Here is a 19,270-nt window from a genome sequence, read left to right as displayed (position 1 = left end):
TTTGACAAACATGGATGTTTCCAATAAATCACATTCAAATGAAAATCACTCTTAATTAAAATAATAATCATTTACTGAACAGTGTGTAATGATCTAATATTTAAAGTTCTTCTGAAACATAATATTTAAAGTTCGTCTGAATATGACCGGACTTTGGAACCTATGCATCCAATCCTTTTTCTGACACTCTTATCCCAAGCGGGGTTGCAAGGGGTGCTGGTGCCTATCTCCAGCTGTCTACGGACGAGAGGTGGGGTACACCCTGGACAGTCCATCGCAGGGCAACACAGAAACTAACAGGACAAACAAGCATGCACGCACACACTCACACCTAAGGAGAATTTAGAGATGCCAATTAACCTAGCAGTCATGTTTTTAGACTGTGGGAGGAAGGCAGAGTACCCGGAGAAAACCCACCCATGCTCAGAGAGAACATGCAAACTTCATGCAGAAGGACCCGGGAATCGAACCCACTTCTTGCTGCAAGGCAGCAGTGCTACCCACTGTGTCACTGAGCAGCCTTCGTCCGGACATTGCCTTTAATGATTTTTAGCTGACACTTATTTCATAAAAATAGTACATTATATTGTTTGAATTGTGTAAATAAAGTTTTGTTAAAAAAAAAAAATCAAAAATTGTCGAAAATCCTCCATTATACCTTTAAGATTATAAAATTCAGTACTTTTTTAGACAGCTTTAAAAACATATCAACATCCAGTCTAAACCAGATTTTGTCCACTGAGGTTTTGTCTTAAAAAACAGTGTGACTCACTCTTCATGGGGCCTGTACCTAGAACAACCAGACCAAATTCCTTTGTCTGGTTTTCTCTTCATAATATCAATGAAGCCATGAGTTATACTTGGACATTAGCACGTTAAAAAAACATTTACTAGACTGAATCATAGTTATTAATTTCTAAAGAGGTCTGTCAATTCTATTTAGACACATTTCTATATTAAAGAAAAACATTACTAACGCAGAAAATTATTTAAAGGAAATCGATATTAGAATCAGAGACAAGATTAGGTCCACTGAATATAGAAAAGATGACAGCAAGGAAGATTTGAAAGGAGCAAATATGTTATTGGGACCCATCACATGTGGTTTTAAATAGTACCGTTTTTATTTATTGGTTTCTTTAGTGACGAGATTCCCCATCTCATCTTTCATTGAAAGCTGAAGAAATATCACAGTAATGTTAATCATAGGCTGAATGTCTCGACCGCAGAGTGGAGGTGACCAGACTATAGACAGCGGTTTAAACTGGGAAAAGGTTAGCACAGAAGAACTGAAGTGGAGTATCTCATCTGCCACTATGAAATTAGAGGATTATAAGAGGAGGTCTGAGATCAGAGTCGATGAAAGAAACCAGCTGTCAATGATCCCAGTTAAGTTTAAGTACAGATTTGATAACTTTTCATAGGGAAGGATTAAAATACCTCATGCATATCGTAGGCAAAGTCCCCTGTAAAACAAAACAAAAACATAAACCACATGAGATCTAATTTTTACTACACATCTCAGCACAAACTAATGACTTTACCTCAACAGCAAGGAAAAAATGCGGAAAACTTGAGCATTCAGGTTTTATATTAGCATCAATCTTTTTTATGTTTAATGGTTATTTTAAATCATTGTATTTAAAGTAGAAACGTGACATTTATTTTAGAATGCATTTGTGAAGTAAAATCGGTAAACACTAACCCTGTTTCCTAAACATGGAACTACAAGAAAGCATTTAGAAAAAGAAAACATTTTGGCCACACTTTAACAGAAGTCTTAATGCTCTAATTCTTTAAAGCTTTAGGTGTACTGACAACAATTTAAGCCCTAAAAGTGCAATTAAAATCAACAACAATCTGAGCAAGTACCTATTGGATGAGAATAGTTTTACTTCCTTGATTCCGTGATTAAGCCTTAATTAATCAAATCTCCCACATTTTCATTTTAGTACAGGTTTCTTAAGGAAAATTATTACAATCTGCTGTGTTGATAAAACCTAATGAGCATTCAATTGCTTTTTAAGCAAAGAATGAAAATATCTAAATCTTTGAAATAGTTACCTATGTGAAGGATGACATCATACATGCCAAGCTGAGTTTCTTTTTGCAGTCGAGCCAGAGACTGAGGATTCTCATTGCCCAGATCACCATAGAGAGCAAACCTGGGACTGAAACTAAAGCTGCTGTTGAGAGCAGTGAAAGAAAATATGTCGCTCCAACCTTCATCACTTCCACAATGGTAGACTGAAAAAAAAAAAAGAAATAAAGGTAAACTCACTCAAACAGGCCAAAGGAAAAAACACATAAAATCCAGACCTCACCCACCATACGTAGCAGCAGGTTTGAGGCCTGTAAGGGTAACTCTGTGGATGAACATCTTCCGCTTCTCTTCTCCCGAGTCCACAAAAATGGTAGCATCTCCTTTGGCACTCATCTCAAACAGCCGACCACCCTGAAGACCATATTCCACCATGCTGTCTGTTTTATTGAAGGTGGTCCAAGTCACCACCATAGAGCCTGGTATACCTGAGAAGAAAAGCCCAGTTACTGGAGACATTCTGGTACGTGTTCTAAAACAGAATCTGGTATCACTTACTGATAACTTTATAAAAGGCTAGAGATGCTTATAAAAATGCTGAAAAGTGTTACGTTTATACTTGTGGCTGGAAAGATATGCACCACAAACCGACAACTGGCCAGGTATCTAGCATCAAAACATCCATAGATAAAATACAGGGGACTGTAAAAGCATTCATACTCTCTTCTTGCGAGTTTTTTAATTGAGACCAGATTTATATGGTGCATTTTTTTGTTGAAAGACTGTTAGACATGGATTCTAAAATTCCTCCAGAAGTCTTTACATTTTTGCAGATTTGATTAAATTATCCCATTTAGTGGTTTGTTAGTCTTTAAGATGTGGTTTGTTTATTAATGTTCTCTAATAAACCGCTGGGACACAGAACACATGGAATAGAGTTAAGACTTTAAACAGGTGGCCTTTATTTATTATTTATGTGCATTTTAAAGGCAGATAGTTAAGGCTGGACTTTATTCTCTGTAATAGAAACTGAATTTAAGGGATTGAATATTATTTCATGTCACATTTGTCAGTAAAAACATTTGAAAATAATTTCTCTGCGACTCTAGAGTCATGCACCGCTTTTTTTTCAAATTAAAATACATTAAACTGTGTATTTGAGACAGGAAAAAAATATGTAACCTTGTGAATAATTACAGTGTAACTACCCAGTGTATGTAAACTACAAGAGACGCCACGTGTACTGATTCAGCACGAAACACCTAAATTTTACTGTATCAAAATTTCCATTAACAAAGAGAGTATATGGCAAATGCAGCAGTACTGATTGAGGTTAAAATGTTGCAAGACAACAAAAGCATAGCCTGTATAGCCAACATTATTTGCCAGTTTTTACAGTAAAAATGTCCAAAAATACTTCACAAATGTTCTAAGCAGACAGAATTTGCTATCAAATGTAAACAAATGAGAGTAACAGGGGAAGGTCGAACACTCACCAGCATAGGAGAGATGCACCTGCTCCGGTTGGGTCCAAATGGGAGGAACACTGAGCACCAACAGGGGTGCAAAGTTTAATAAAACATAAGCAGCAAGAAAAGTCACCATTTTACCATCGGGCTGATGGCTGTATAAAGTAGTCACAGAGAGAAAAGAAGAGTGATTGCACATGAACCACATGATCCATTTAAGGCAGTCACACCTAAAAATCACAAGACATAAAAATATGAGCTCATAACTGACCTTCAGAAGTGGCTTTCAGTTGAGTCCTTAACAGCGGATCTGCAAATGTCAGCTCAGAAAACCGCAGAGGCAAATAAGCTGCTTAGTCAGCAGGACTAAAAAACAAAAAACAAGATGATCTTGTTTTGTAATGAACACACAGTGGAAAAGTGCTGTTAAAGCAATCTAAAGAGTAGAGAAGATACATGTCAGGACCAGCCTCTGATCTGATCAATGCAGTAAGATTGCATAAACACGATGTTTATATCGTACAAAGCACTATTGAACACCTGTAAACACCTTTTACAGTTTACAGCTGCTTTCTGTATCTCTGCTTTTGTCTCCTTGAACCCCAGTCGGCCTCGGCAGATGGCCGCTCACACTGAGCCCGGTTCTGCTGGAGATTTCTTCCTGTTAAAAGGGAGTTTTTCCTCTCCACTGTCGCTACAAGCATGCTTTGTGTGAGGGATTGCTAAAGAGTCAATGAGTCGATGCAATCAACTGGTTTTCTTTAGACAGAAAACGTTTAATCAATTTGACTGGATGATCTGGTTGAACTGTAAAGTTCCTTGAGATTACCTGTTGTGAATTGGCGCTATATAAATAAACTGAATTGAAATTGAATTGAATTAAACATCATCATTACATTAGTATAGCTGTTGCTTATGTTTAAATGTGTAACCAGGTAAATATTCGCTAGGGGGTGCATAATCCCGAAGTTGTAGCTTTGATCAATGTTTACACCTCTGCCAGGCATTGCGCACGTGACCTGTATGGCAGATTTATAGGGAATCATTTCCATGATCAGCCGTTTCAAAAACAAAACACGGTAAGTACAAAAGCGTTAGTATATAAAGGTCTGTGACATTAAGAGTAACTGAGACAGTTTCCATAACTGTTTAATAAATGCTATTTAGCTGTAGCACCTGGAATTATTTGTAAAACATATCTTTTTTGTTTTGTTTTGCGTTTGGCAGTATCGTGTTTACAGAAACGTTTCAATCCTTTTGTTTTAAAGCTTCGTCTCTGTTCTGTACTTACTATTGAACAAAGCATAGTAAATGATGGTCTTGAGATCCTAGAAGGCTTTGGTTTCTGCTTTCTTGAAGAAATAGTCCGCCTTTCCCCCCAAAAAAATCCTTGGATTACATGTTTGAACTTCAAACTGAAACGAATTCTGCTGTTTACCCCGTAGCCTCCAAATACGTCACAGTAGGAAAAGCCGAGATGCCCAAAGGAATTATGGGAAATGGGGTCCTTTTGAGAGCGAACAGAAATATTGGTTGCTAATGTTAAAAAGTGTTCACCAAATATTTGCTTGTAATAAAAAAATACTACCATTAATTTTTCTATAAAAAATAAATTATCATTATTTTATTTGCTATGTTTTTTTATAGTAATGAAGAATAAACATCAGAATTAATCATCCTCACTTTTTTATTATAATATAAATCATATTTATTGTTTATCTCTAATGTTGGATTAGAAGACAAAAAATATATCAAGTCAAAAAAAATGAATAATTAAGTAAATACATAAAGGCTTTTTATTTTTTCTGTGCTCCTTTAGAATTTTAGTGAAGTTTGGTACATTAAGTAATTTTATTTAAAAAGTAACACATTTAATTATTATTCTTCTATGCATAAATCCATTCACACAGTGCTTTTTTGAAGAACCTGGGTTTGGTTTTAAATCAAGCTTGTGTGACCTTTGACCTTTGTAGTTATAAAGTGTTATTTTCTGTACAGATTTGATGGATTCCAGCTGTAAAGGCAGTAGAGACCATTATGTTGATCCTGTTCTTCATTATGAGGAAGCACAGTACACAGTAAGCTATGCTCGTAGGAGAAACTCAGAGGAGGTCAGCTGAATCAAATGATGCATATTCTAGATGTGATTGTTTTTTGTTTTTTTCCTTTTCAACTAAATCAGTTGGAGCCCTAACTTCCTTATGTATTCTGATCATAGGTAGATTATGATAAACACGAGGACTTCAACAAAAAAAGGTGTGCACTTCATTTTTTGCATTGATTTACTGTAGATGCTTTGGGTTTCTGATCAGTTTTTTTTTTAACTATTCTATCCTCAACAGGCATTCAGTTAACAAGCCTGGTAACGGTGCAGGCAGAGTGAAGCGGGTGTTGTCGTGCAAGAAGAAGAAAACCCATCAGCTGACCGTAGCTCGAAGGAAACAGCACCTACCCGGGAGGAGTTTTGATTCGACACACAAGGAAAATGAAACAAAACGCATGCAAGACAAACAACAGGAAACATTCTTTAACAATCCGTCAGAGTTCCCACTAAATGTCAGTGATAGATACAAGACCAGTGAAACTGGCTCTGAACGTTTTGATTTCCATACACTCATTGACATAACTGTAATTGACCAAACATTCTTGTGCCATGATTATTGCTGTATGAAATTGTCTGAACATTTGGTTCTTTGTTTCAGCTAACAAAGGATCACAATATGGTGGTTGATGTTTTGTTTGGAAGAAATCTTAGACTGAAGGTGGCTTTAACACTGTGGAAGAGGAATGTTGGAGAGTTGTTGGCATATTTTCAGAAGTAATTATTCTTTTTTGTTTTCAGATGTGAACTAAGTGACTTTGCAGAGTATGCTTATGTAGTTTTCTTTCTGCAGAATCCAGGACACTGGTGTAATTGTTGATTTTTTACCAATTATCTGCAAGTGGTAAGCTTTGATTTTTTTTGAGAAATCTCCATAACCCAGACAAAAGGGAAGAGTAAATCCAAAATAAATTCCTTTCTTCCACAGCATTGACGAGGGCTCGCCAAGGATTAACATCGGCTGTTGTGTTGACCTATTTCCTTTAGTTAGGAAAGTCCTTTGTACTCCTTATGAAGAGTGAGTGTTTATCTCGCTTAGTCTCTTGACTAGACTTCACCCCAAAAGAAATTATCAGGTCTTATTCCAGATTCATTTTTTTTCCTTTTAGGTATCTGAAAGTCGGTTTTGAATGGATATATTCAGTTTTAAAGCACTGGTGGGGAGAACTGCAGAGAAGTGGCTACAGTGGATCATCTAAACCCCAGCTGGATGAGTAAATCATTTTTTATAATCATTGCTATATATATTTCAGGGTCCAAACATTATATATATATATATTACATAAAATATTGCTTGACAACAGAATTTTTTTTATTGTCTCTTTATTTAATAGAAATTTCCAGGTCTTTAACAGGCAACTTCGGGAAATTTGGCATCAGGAACCTCTTTTAAAATCTGTCACAGGTCAGACAGGAGATATAGCCAAGGTAAAGTAAGAGAATATATATATACATACATATATATCAGAAATGTTTATTGTAGAAGAAATAATATTTCTATTATTGTGCTTCCTCAGGTTGTGGACTCTTTTATTTTTCAACTTCGCTGACAACATTGAGCATCAAAATACCCTGTGCTATCATAAAAAGCATGAATATAAACCCCAATAGTTGTTATCCTCTGAAATTAAAGCCTTATTTTACCGCACTATAGAATCTGCTGTTTCCCTGAGTTTGCAGAACAATGGTGTAGAGCTATGAATGTGCAATAGTTATCTAAAAAGCAGATATCTTTATTAGATTGTTTCTTCTTTATTGCCATAATGAAAAAATAATAAACTAGAGTTTGTAATTCAGATTTTTGCTTTTATTTTTACTCCAGTTTGTTAACCTATTGCTGCCTTTTTGTATGGAGCTGTAGCTTAACAGATGTCAAAAAAAATCCATGTTCTTATTGAGTGGCTACAGCAATCATTCTAAAATATGAAGGCAAATAACTGTACTAAATAAATAAAAAATGTTAAGTTATATTGCACCTTGCTTTTTCCTAATGCACAAGTATAACTTTGGCTTGTTTCTTGCTTGAAAGCAAAGAATAAGATTAAATAAGAAAGCCAGTGTGGGAATGTTTGCTCTGAATTTGTCTTATATGTGTTTCTGCATTACCTTTCACCAGCCCTAAAGACTATTTAGCTAAACTGACAGGTTTTAGTAAATGTTTACTAATATGCATCATGTTTGTTAATTTTTAAACAAACAAAAAGTAATTGACAAAATAGAAAAGATATTAAACGTGCCAGAACTACTTTTGATTTTGATTGGCGGCATAATGTTTAGGGCATAGAGCTAAGAATCCTGAGGTTGTGGGTTCAAAACCCACTCCCACAGACTGCCTCTCTGGGTCTGAGCAAGACCCTTAACCCCTGATTGCTCCTCAGGTGCCTTACGACTTTTTGTTTTATTATTTACATAGAATATGACAACTTTTTAAATTTGTTTTATTATAATTTGCTGTTTACTTGAGATAAGTATTTATGACAGGAAACAACACTTCATATATTTTGTGAGTTACTGATTGGTTTGTATTTTGAATTGATGTTAAGCTTATCTAACTTATTAATAAATGCATATGATGTAAATATTTTGTTTTTTCGCCATTGAAGAGAGGGCATTGCAAAGTGAAACTAAATCAAATAAATTAATACTTTCCTCTTGTTTTAACTGGACATTCTGAATATTTTTTTCTTTTTTTTCTTATTATGTGTTCGTAAAGAAATAAATACTAAATATCATTCTTATTAATGGGAGGGAAAGAAGAAAATGCTCTTGCATCACAGCTTTATATATGTCAATTTGAATCTATTTTGAAGAAGATATATCTATATCTATATATAGATAGATATAGATATAGATATATATATTTAAAACAAAACTCCAGCATAAATATATATATATATACATATATATATAAACAAAACTCCAGCATTAATCTCAATCTTTGTTACTGGGCCAGGAAGACCAGAGGCTGTGAGAGGTTAAACATTCATTAGTTATAAAAATGGAACTAATGACTCAGAGAGGTGGTTGGATTATTATTAGTCAGCCATAACATTCATATGATTTTAGAATCTGTGTAGTTTGTTTTAGATTCTTTTGCTGGTTTAAACTATTAACCTCTTAACATCCACCTAATTCTGGGAAATACTCAGCTATTTTGCATACCCACAAGGAAAAGCAAATAACTTAGGAACTGTAAGCCCAAATTACATGTGTAATACATTATTTGAAAGCTAACACTCTCTAGTTTCTGAATATAAACATGAAAGTTAGGTGAGTGAAACAAACCCCAAGCTGCATCAGTTTAAACATGACTCAAAGTTGTTTTTTAATTCTTGAAAATAATAGTTTTTTTTAACAGAAGTAATAAAGACATGCATGCCTGAATATATTTGTATGGAACATGATTGATTTTAGCTCTTCTAAGAAAATAAATAAAAAAGGGATTAAAGTGATTAGGAAAACTATCACCTTCTTATCCAACAGTGTTAAAAACTCCATTTGGACTTCAGCCCCATGTGAGCTGTTGAAATGATTGGATTCAGGCAAGGATGTGTGTTACTCTGTAGGTTTATCACACACAGATAAGTCCAGGGGTGGCGTTGTTTTGTGATGTGAATCAGGGATCAAAGTCCAGGTACAACTGGGCAGGGGATGTTTTCTAGACTCCTAATCTGAACACTGCAATCATGTTTGCATTCAGGAACAAGAAGATTTGGATATATTATTTCTACTCGTTATTCCTGGATCATTAAATGAACCTTCACAGTTTTAGACTTTTTAAGTAAAGTTTCATTGAGGTACAGTATCAAAGAAGTTCTCTAACTCTTGCAACAGGCTGACACAAAAAACTTTATTTGTTTGCTAAATTGTGAGGATGAAGTGGAAATGGTGGCTGTCTGCAGTGGCTACAGTACTGCTGCTCTGCACAGCTGGAGCTGACATGGAAAGCCTCCAAGCTGAGAATCTCAATCTTCTTCCCATAAATGAGCACAACAAGATTCTGAACCGTGGAATGAAAGGTATGTTTTTGTTTAGATTTCCACTTTCATTTGGACTTAAATTATTATTCTTTTTTTATTAAGTAATATGGTACATATGAGAAAAATATTGTAACTTCTTAGTTCAAAGCTTAACAATTGAGGACAGCCACCCAAGTAGAACTGGTTTGCAACCACTTATCTAAGATTGTCTGTGTTATTGTTGTAGATGGTCAAATTCCAGTTAAGAAAAAATCATTTGGTGACTTATTTACCATAGTTATTCTTTTTCAGTAAATTGTTTATCTTAGATGATAATACACCACATTATGGTGGTTGCTTTTTGAAGGGTCTAAGCTGTTCATCTCTGAAAAATAAATCAGGTTTAGCTTTGTATAGCAATTAAATAACCTTTTTGTCAAATTCTGCAACACTTGAATATTTCATTGATACATTTTTATATTAAGGAAAGGGGTTTCAATATTTTTAGAAATTGTACTAGAAACCTATGATGATTTTTGCACATTTATATACAAATAAGTAATACAAACAATGTGTTTTACAGGTAAAAATTAATGGGTTAATTCAACAAAGCATGGTAAGAATAGTATAATGAAGAAGATAAATTAAGAGACAAAAAATGCATGTCGACCAGGACACATGGAAATGAGCAAACGAGCAAGCTTCATTCATCGTGTCATGGACACAGTGACAAAAATGTGGGGAAAACTACACTAACAACTTCATCTGCACTAAACCCCTGACCCTAATAATTCTCTATGTGAACTTGCTCCCACATGTGGCAGAATCCATGTGGACAGAAAACAGGAAAGAGAACAATGTGCATAAAAACGCATTTTTGGTCTCACTGTCTAGTGTTTTTCCTAAGAACTGACAACATTTCTGCCGAGAACCTACAAAGTCTTTCTTAATATCTGAAAACTGACAAAGTTTTTTCTAAGAATAAACGTTTCGGGCGACAGTGGCGTTTTCAGTGTCGTTGTGTCCTTGGGTAAGACACTTCACCTGAATTGTCTACTGATGGTGGTCAGAGGGCCCGGTGGTGCCAGTGTACGGCAGCCCTGCTTCTGTCAGTGAGCCCCAGGGCAGCTGTGGCTACAATGTAGCTTGCCACCATCAGTGTGTGTGCATGAATGGGTTAAAGTGCTTTGGTCAAGTCTCCTGACTTGAATAGAGGCGCTATATAAGTACATGCCATTTACCATTTACAAGAAATTACAACATTTTTTCTGAGAACTGACCATGATTTTTTTCTAATACCTGAGAATAGATTATCTTTTTCCTAAGAATTGAAACTTTTTTCCAAGAGAACTGAAAACTGCTTAACTGAGAAATGAGAATGTCCTTAAGTGTATACCGTAGGTGTTGGGGGGTGGGAGTTTAGAAACAGCTACTGGATGAGGGCAGAGGAAGGTTGACGGCTGCAGGCAGTTGTGTCATGTGAGCTGGTGCAATGAATGGGGGGGCAGCCCTTCCAGGTCTGAATTCAGCATTAAGAGACCGATCCACTAAGATGAGGGAATATGCATGAGAGGGCAGAAAAAAAAACAAAAAAAACAAAGGTTAGTGTAAGGAAGACAGATGTTTCAATTGTTCATCATTACCATATAAAGAAGAAGCCACTTCAGGATAGGAATGTCATCTCATTGCCCCATATAATCCTTCTGCCACCGACTCCAAGTCTTTTTTTCTACCTCTCATCTGATTTCAAAACCCACTTTTCCGTTTTCCCTTTTAAATTGATTTTACATCAATTCCTCCAGTTTGTTCATTAGTTTTTAAGGCTTCTAATTTCACCTTATCATTTCACCCTCATTACTTAAAAAACTTAGAGTAATTAGCTATTAATTGAGATATTATTTCAGAATAAAGGGGTGGAGTTTTCCTTTCTTTAAAAGCACTATTAAAATAATAAAAAAAATAATTACCTTTGTCACTTCAATTAATGTAAGGTTTAAACACTGCTTTTAAATTAGGCTAATCTTAACCTGTTTCTCTCTGGGGCTGAGGTGATTTCTAGGAACCTTGCCTCATTTTTTTCATTCCATTGGAACTGCAACTTTTTCCCCATTATCCACAAGTAATTTACCCAAAATTAATATGCACACCCATACATTGGGGTCAACATGGATAATTGGTGGGCATCCCTTCTCTAGATTACTTAAATCTACAAGTAAGTAAAATCAAGTATCTATTGGCCATACCTACAGCCATCCCCATATAGTATTTTACCCATATTAATGCTAGTCCAATGAATATTTGAGACATGCTGATTGAAGATTTCTCACCATCCAAAAATATATATATATAAATTCAGTGTGGAATCTCCCGTCGATCCCTGGAAACATGAAGTCAGAAGTCCTCCATCCCTAAAAGATCTATGTGGATTGAGACCAGGACATAATCCCAGGTTGATCAGACACTTCTGTTATATCTGCTCCCATGAAAATCAGTCTAGGGGATCCTCCTAACAAACGCCAACTGGTGACAGAAAAAGAATGTCTGTCTGAGTCTTATTTAACAAGAATTTGAGATCTGATATTATTAATTCAAGCCAGCATGTTATTTTACCTTTGCAAGGGAGAACAGATACAGTTTTGCCGATATTCCCTTGCCTGTTCTAAATCTCTCAGTTTTTACCAAACTTCTTGAGAAACACAGAAAATAGACAGTTTCTTACATACCGGTAGATAGTTTCTCACAAACCAAAGCATTTGTTGAAATAACCTTGATTCCAAGGCAGACTAGGCTATTACCAAAATGTCTAAAAACTGGAAAACAACTTCTGAGGTGTCATTAAGATAAGACCAGTATTAAGCCTTTCTACCAGGTGCTCTCCAAGAGAAAAAAAACTTTTAAATCTAAGTACATAAAAATCAGTACTGATAAGAAACAGTAGAAGGGATGTGATAGTAAACTAATTTTTCAAACACATGGCCACTTACATTAGGATCTTAAGAAAGACAATTGATGTAAATGTAAAAATTTCAGCAATAAGTAATAAAGTGAAAAGATCAAAATGTTGATTCGGTTCTCTACAGAAAATTGACAAAAAGGAATGAACAGATACACTGCAAAAATGATCAGAAATGAATGAAAATGTCTTAAATTAAGTGTATTTACACTTAATTTTAGTAGGTAAAAGAGATGATTTGTCAATGGAATTAATATTTTTACTCATAATTAGAAAATATAAACTTGAAATAAGATAAAAGCAATTTTTTTTCATTTAAATGTAAATTGTCTTGCTCCATTGGCAAAGCATCTCAATTTCCTCCTCAATTCAAGAAAAAATGCTCTTATTTTAAGAAAATATCCTCCAAATCCTACACTATCTAAGATTTATTTCTTTTTATTTTATTTGTAAACCCTATTTTTCATTATGCATCAATACTGTTCACAACTTTGTGTTGCTTTATTTTATATACGGTAACCTGATTGATCGCATTCAAAATCAATGTTGTGAAGATGTGAAAAAGCTTTAGACCTATTTTTTTATTTTCTCCACAGTGCTGCCCAGAGACTGCTATGACATGCTGATGGCATCCTCAGGCACGGCCAGAGATGGGGTTTATTTGATCAAACCACATGACCTCCCTATTGTGGCCTACTGTGCCATGCAGGAAGGAGGCTGGACAGTGGTTCAGCATATCACTGTTAACAGCAGTGTGGATTTTGATCGCACCTGGGATGAATACAAGAAAGGCTTTGGAGATGTCACGGGGGATCACTGGCTGGGAAATGAATACCTTTATCAGCTCACTCGTGGCCCCGCCCGCTATAAACTGGGAGTGAAGCTTGTAGACCAAGACGCCGTCACCAAGACGGGAGAGTATGATCCCTTCCTAGTGGAGGAAGAATCCACAGGTTATAGGTTAAGGCTAGGGTTATTCCAGGGCACAGCTCTGGATGCTTTGACCCTAGATACAGAAAATTACCTTCATGACAACCAAAAGTTTACGACTAAAGACAGAGACAATGACAACTACTTTCAAAATTGTGCCAAGTTGGAGTTTCAAGGTGTACCTGGAGGGGGATGGTGGTATGATGCCTGTGCTGGTGCAAATCTGAATCGTAGAAATGTGATTTACTGGCAAAAAGACTGCAATAAGGAGAAGCTGTGCAAGTATGCATGGATGATGGTGAAACCTTCAGAGACGGTTAAAGTGATTCACAGTGGAAATTGCAAGAAAGATGAGCTCTGAAGACCTTCTCAGGAATTATGCCAAAATCCATATACAACAATGCATACAAGCGTGCCTTTGTTGATTGTAGGCACTGAGATGGATATTTAGTTCCACACATTTTATTAATATATAACATTAACAACGTTAAAACACTATACTTGAAGCACTGTAAAAAAGCAAAAAAAAAAAAAAACAGTATAGATTAAGATATTCCTTTATCTTTAATACGCATCTTTACATATATATATATATATATATATACAGTCATAGCAAAGCATGTATTTAATCCCCCAAATTATTGTAGAACTCTGTAACATTGTAGCTTATACTGCAGAAAACTCTGTGAAACAAATCCCAACAATATGTTTGTCAGAAAAAAATTAAAAGAATAATTTAGCAGCATTTAGGAACAATCTTTAGGAAAAAAAAGGTCCTTTTTTGATACCAGAGTTAGGCTAAATCCTGAGGATGAAAGTAATGAAATTTGAATTCCCAAGCCTACCTCCTAATGTAAACATTGACAATAATACCAAGTTGCTTGATTTATAAGTTTGTCTTAAAATTCATCCTCAGCATAAAAGGTAATTTTTTTTATACCAATGAAGCCACATCTAAAATTAATTCACTTACAAAGGATAGGGAAAAAGCTGTCAGCTATTATTTTTTTGTTTAAGTTATTTAGTTCATATGTAAAAATACTTAAAGATTAGAACATTTAAAATAGCCCTTCAAAATCAAATCTGTAACTGTAAACATAAATTCATTTAAACAGTTTGGGCATTTCTGGGCGACAAAATCAAGTGTTTGACAACTAATATGTTACAAAAAGTCCATCAGACCTTAATTATAAATCTTATGATAAAGAAAATGTGATTTTAAGTAGCACTAACATATTTACAGCATCTTATTTGAAGTATCACATTTTTTTCAGATCACATCCTTGAACTGTGGTTTGTTCTCTGAAATGTATCTGATAGAACAGTGAGCATAATTGTGAAAAGGATGGAATACAACTCATGGTTTTAAACGTTTTACATATTCTGTGTGGTAAGCATTTGTTTTCTTCCTGATTTACTTTAATATCCCAATATAAAATCCAATTCATCCAAGTATAATACAAATGCTCCAAAAGTTTCAGACGTTTGCTAGGGAGCATTGGGGGAGGAATGTCTTTATAAAAGCAAGCTTTGCAAAGCTTTTGCAGTTTATTGAGGTAAAAGTTAGAAAATGCCAGAAGAAAACCTGCTGGTGAGTCTAAAAACCTCAGTGGGGGAGCAGTTTTGTTAAAAGATAGAACCCTAATCATTTTCCCTTTCTCTCAGTCCATTAAACATTTGTCTTTCATTGGTTCTCTCTGTTCAGTAAAATGTCTATGTTAAATTGGATGGGCTTATGTTTCCATTTCTACATTTGCATCACTAATTAAAGCATTTTCCAAAATAGCCACAGCCTTAATCGCAGCAAATGGTGGAGAAAAAATGTATGCCACAATTTACTAATATTTTCCTGTAAAACATTTTCTTTCGGCTTTACCATTATGCAATACCCTGTGTTGGCTTGTCACACAGTAATGTCCAAGTACAGAATACACAGATGTGGAGAATACGCAGACGTATTAAGTCAATGACAAAATGTGAAGAAGAACTATGTATTAGTACTTTTGGAGGATATTAGCAGCTATAATTTTTGAATACAAGAGACATACTCATTGACACTATAAAATGCACTTCACCTTACATGACGAATGCAAGTTTATGAAGTCAAGATTGTCAGTACAATCCCTGAATCAGCACAAAAGAATCCCTTATGTCAGCTTGGAGCTAACTACAGGGTTCTGTCCATGCCAGTACAGTTTCTCCTCAATCCTTTTCTTTTTCCACTGGCAGAGCAGCAACATGCGGAAGGTTTTTTGAAAGTTCTTGTTGCACAGGGCGTAGCACATGGGGTTTACTGTACTGTTTACATAGCACAGCCAGTAGCCCAGGTGCCAGAGGGAGCGTGGGATACAGTCTGAGCAGAAGGTCGAAATCAGCACCATGATGTTGTAAGGAAGCCACGTAAGGATGAATGCCAATAAGATAGCACTGAGAGTCTGAGCTGCCTTCCTCTCCTTTATCAGCACCATCCTTTTCCTCTTGGTGATCTGGCTTTTCAGAGATATATCTGTAGGCTTAGACACAGAGGAGGTTGAAGGAGCGCTCATAGACTCGGCAGAGGAGAATGTGGAAGAAACCAACTTTGTGTTTCCATTTTTGCTATGGTGCTCCAGGTGAGGATCTTTTGGCACAGGTTTAAATTTGTAGGACAAGCATTTGCTGCTCCTCTGGGAGTTGCTTTTGGTATGTGTTTGGAATAAGCTTTCATCATCACAGTTGCTAAGCTGCTCGCTCTCACTGCCCATAACACTTCTGCTTGCTTCACAAGCCTGGTTCCGGAGAGAGGTCTTGCACCCTACTGGAGACACCGGCCTGTCCTCATCGTCAGAGGAGGCATAGCTGTTGAAGGTGGTCAGCTGACCGGCTTTGGTCCACTCATCGCTGGTGGACCCAGTGGATTTGGCATTGCTCCTGCTGGAAGATGACCAGGAGGCTTGGTTTTGATCATGTGAAGATGATCTCAGTTTACAGCTAAAACATGATCTTATGATGATCTTCTGAGGCTGTGCCTCCCCAGAGTCCATTTGATGATTAACTCCCTGCAGCTCTGCCAGATCTTTTGTCCTTTTCTCTGTCTCCTTATAGATGCGACAGTAAAGAATTGTCATAATTGACACAGGAACATAAAAGGCAGCGATTGCTGTCCCGAATGTTATAACAGGTTCAGAGAAAAACTGAATCTGGCATTGTCTTGCAGGAACAGTTCTTTTTCCTACAAAATATTGCCAACAAAGTATAGGTGGAGCCCATAGGATAAGAGATACCAGCCAAGCTAATCCTATCATAATTCCAGCTCGTCTGGGAGTCCTTTTGGCCCTGTAAGTCAGAGGCCGAGTGATGGAGAAATATCTGTCAAAACTGATCACGAGTAGGTTCATGACCGAGGCATTACTGGCTACATAGTCCAGTGCTAACCACAGATCACAGGCCAGGTTCCCTAAAGCCCAGTAGTCCATCAGGATGTAGGAGGTGTACAAATTCATGGAAAAAACTCCAATGATGAGGTCAGCAGCTGCCAGACTCAGCAGGTAGTAATTGTTCACTGTCTTCAGTTGACTGTTGACTTTAAAGGAAACCATTACAAGAACATTACCCACAATGGTGATGAGGCTGACAATGCCAGATACAGTTGCAATGGTGATCACCTCCCAAAGACTATGAGTAACCAGATGGATGTCCGTTGTGTTATTGCTGGAGGAGTTTACCAGGTTTTCCCCTTCCATGGTCTTCTGGGTATTAAAGGCGTCCATCCATGATGATCTTCTTTCGTTCTACCATTTTAAAAATATTCTGGAATAAAGGAAATTAAGAAAGGTTACTGTTGTGTCTGAAAAGCTGTTCATCATTTTAACATTTTGATTATGCAATATTGAAACTTCCTATGCTGAGGGAGAGACTAGTCATATGAGGCACCCAGTTCTAAATGTACCTTTGTATTTATCCAGAATTGTTGTTAACATTCAAAAGTACTAATAAATATATACCAGGTAAAAAAAATAAATAAAAACATGCAAAGAAAATTGGACTGCTGATCAGTATTACACTATTTATACCTTGACTAATGTTGATCATTGATTGGTCAGTCAGAAAATCAAGAATCGCTGATTTTGAAGCCCACAAACACTGATGTCCATAGAAATGCAAGCAATGGCAACCAGAGAAGTCTAGTTATTAATTATTAATATGTCTCCTATATCTATGTTGCTTTTCTCAATTTACTTGAGTATTTATTTTTCTGGGAACTTTTTTTCTGTCACTCACGACATTTGTACAAAAATGCTGTATTTGTACTTTCTCGTCCTTACTCTCTCCAAACTGGCATCCAAATTGTAAGACATTCCCCGTCCACCCACCCCTTTATTAGATTTTATATTTACATGTTGATTATGCTTCACGCTTTATTTCAGTTTTACTGTTATTTGCAACTTTAGTGCTGTGAATACCAGAGCTTTCAAAGTACTCTGTTGCCTATGCAAGACTTCTGTTAAGTTCAGACTATATTATCCTGTTTGAAATTTTAATTTAGAAAAAAAACACAAAAAAAAACAAACAAGAGAGTCAAGAGTTTTGATGTCCTCACTTTTGATGTTTTTATAAGAACTGTGTTTTTCAAAGTTGCTCAGTGCCATGTCAGGCAAAAGTTTCAGTTTACTTTTGTACTTAAGAAAACCTTAGAACCTGTACTTTTTATTAAACTCTTACTTAGATAAAGAAGTTGAATTGGTTTCAGAAACTGTTTTTTTTTTTTTTACAAAGCTGTCTTTATTTTCACTTAAGTAAAGAACGTGACTACATTAAATATCTCTGATGGTACCTAGACAATTTGCCAATTAAATATGTCAAAGTTTAAAAGTCAACAATGTAATCAAATTGTCTTTATAGATTAATATAAACACATTTAGAGCAAGCTATCGACCACAGACTAGATATCGGGTCTAGAAAAAACTTAGAATAGCGTAGGAAACAGTAATCATGTGTAGACTGTGCAAAATAAATAATTCATTTTTCATGTAATCCACAGAAATGTGATAAAGAACAATTCATTTTCAAGGAGAAACATCTTTCCCTTATAAATAACCCTTCAAATCAAACAAACATGATATGCACCAACCTCTATACGTTTTACATACATACTCTTTAGTGTGAAACAGAACATGAAAACAAAAAAAAATACTCATCAGATAAAGGCTTATTCTATGTTTTACCAGTAGAGGGCAGCCGAGACCCTCCACATAAATCTTCAGTACATGTTTCTGTGCTCAGCTTCTCCTTTCACTGTAAGCTATTTTGCTAAACTGGACATATCTATTTAAAAAAAGCCAACTAGATAGCTAGTGGTTTGAGCTTTTTAATTTAAATGTAACAGTGTAAAACCAAACTATAGTTACATGCAATATGTTTCTGATTGTGAAGACTTTCTTACATGTTTTAAATCAGGATTACTTTCCTTGCAAGTTGAAATTATCTTATGTGTCAAGGTTCTGCTGAACTGGACTAGTATGGTATTTAAGTTAATGAACAGTAACATACTTCTGTCTTTCTCAAGAAGAATCTCCACTCCCTCATGAGTAACTCCAGCCAACTTGGTCACCATGGTGTCAGGGTTTTAAGCCATGCTAGTCGATCATCCTAAAATTAGACCTTCCTTTGTTGCAATTCAGCCAAGCTTCTGTATCCCATGTGACCTTCCAGGTCCAAAATGGCTGAAAATGACCATGCAAGAGGACCATAAATCTACTAATAGGATGATGAAGGCTCTCCAAGGCTTTCAGTGAGAATGAACAAGGAGCTAAAGCCTGATAAAAAAAAAAAAAAAAA

At 35.9% G+C, this 19,270-nt stretch overlaps 4 protein-coding genes across 5 annotated transcripts in view; 2 read left to right on the top strand and 2 right to left on the bottom strand.

The window, feature by feature from the left end:
• The window catches only part of acp7 (acid phosphatase 7, tartrate resistant (putative)), a 21,543-nt gene extending 16,587 nt beyond the window's left edge, over positions 1–4,956 (bottom strand). Inside the window, exons 1-6 of the mRNA XM_015373765.1 lie at positions 4,802–4,956; positions 3,782–3,876; positions 3,538–3,665; positions 2,329–2,529; positions 2,065–2,247; positions 1,441–1,466 (exon numbers count right to left, since the gene is read on the bottom strand). Of these exons, the coding sequence (XP_015229251.1) occupies positions 1,441–1,466; positions 2,065–2,247; positions 2,329–2,529; positions 3,538–3,646 (519 nt within the window). The 5' untranslated portion in view covers positions 3,647–3,665; positions 3,782–3,876; positions 4,802–4,956. The remainder of the gene's footprint in view (positions 1–1,440; positions 1,467–2,064; positions 2,248–2,328; positions 2,530–3,537; positions 3,666–3,781; positions 3,877–4,801) is intronic.
• On the top strand, positions 4,490–8,091 carry LOC107084090 (KATNB1-like protein 1). Of its 2 annotated transcripts, none has more exons than XM_015373767.1 (10): positions 4,490–4,589; positions 5,509–5,588; positions 5,729–5,766; positions 5,853–6,066; positions 6,213–6,328; positions 6,405–6,455; positions 6,540–6,629; positions 6,721–6,825; positions 6,946–7,039; positions 7,129–8,091. In XM_015373767.1, the coding sequence occupies exons 2-10, from the start codon at positions 5,514–5,516 to the stop codon at positions 7,159–7,161; spliced, it is 816 nt and encodes a 271-aa protein (XP_015229253.1). In that variant the 5' UTR covers positions 4,490–4,589; positions 5,509–5,513; the 3' UTR covers positions 7,162–8,091. The 2 variants fall into 2 exon arrangements, with proteins under 2 accessions (XP_015229253.1, XP_015229252.1); XM_015373766.1 differs by having other exon boundaries at positions 5,509–5,621.
• A 1,266-nt stretch (positions 8,092–9,357) lies between these two features.
• On the top strand, positions 9,358–13,902 carry LOC107084056 (fibrinogen-like protein 1-like protein). The gene is made up of 2 exons (XM_015373700.1): positions 9,358–9,630; positions 13,120–13,902. The coding sequence occupies exons 1-2, from the start codon at positions 9,486–9,488 to the stop codon at positions 13,812–13,814; spliced, it is 840 nt and encodes a 279-aa protein (XP_015229186.1). The 5' UTR covers positions 9,358–9,485; the 3' UTR covers positions 13,815–13,902.
• A 163-nt stretch (positions 13,903–14,065) lies between these two features.
• The window catches only part of LOC107084044 (muscarinic acetylcholine receptor M5-like), an 11,155-nt gene continuing 5,950 nt past the window's right edge, over positions 14,066–19,270 (bottom strand). The window contains exon 2 of the mRNA XM_015373688.1: positions 14,066–17,242. Coding sequence (XP_015229174.1) covers positions 15,601–17,202 — 1,602 coding nt within the window. The 5' untranslated portion in view covers positions 17,203–17,242 and the 3' untranslated portion in view covers positions 14,066–15,600. The remainder of the gene's footprint in view (positions 17,243–19,270) is intronic.

Source organism: Cyprinodon variegatus, unplaced genomic scaffold, assembly GCF_000732505.1.
Source record: "Cyprinodon variegatus isolate N-32 unplaced genomic scaffold, C_variegatus-1.0 Scaffold91, whole genome shotgun sequence".
NCBI classification, from domain to species: Eukaryota; Metazoa; Chordata; class Actinopteri; order Cyprinodontiformes; family Cyprinodontidae; genus Cyprinodon; species Cyprinodon variegatus.
This window is presented reverse-complemented; position numbering and strand designations above follow the sequence as displayed.

Bases quoted from the DNA above. Each gene is read 5' to 3' on its own strand.
- LOC107084056 (XM_015373700.1), top strand. From the start codon at position 9,486: ATGAAGTGGAAATGGTGGCTGTCTGCAGTGGCTACAGTACTGCTGCTC. The intron at 9,631-13,119 runs GTATGTTTTTGT...TTTTCTCCACAG, and splicing joins TCTGAACCGTGGAATGAAAG to TGCTGCCCAGAGACTGCTAT.
- LOC107084090 (XM_015373766.1), top strand. From the start codon at position 5,514: ATGGATTCCAGCTGTAAAGGCAGTAGAGACCATTATGTTGATCCTGTT. The intron at 5,767-5,852 runs GTGTGCACTTCA...TATCCTCAACAG, and splicing joins GAGGACTTCAACAAAAAAAG to GCATTCAGTTAACAAGCCTG. The intron at 6,630-6,720 runs GTGAGTGTTTAT...TTTTCCTTTTAG, and splicing joins CTTTGTACTCCTTATGAAGA to GTATCTGAAAGTCGGTTTTG.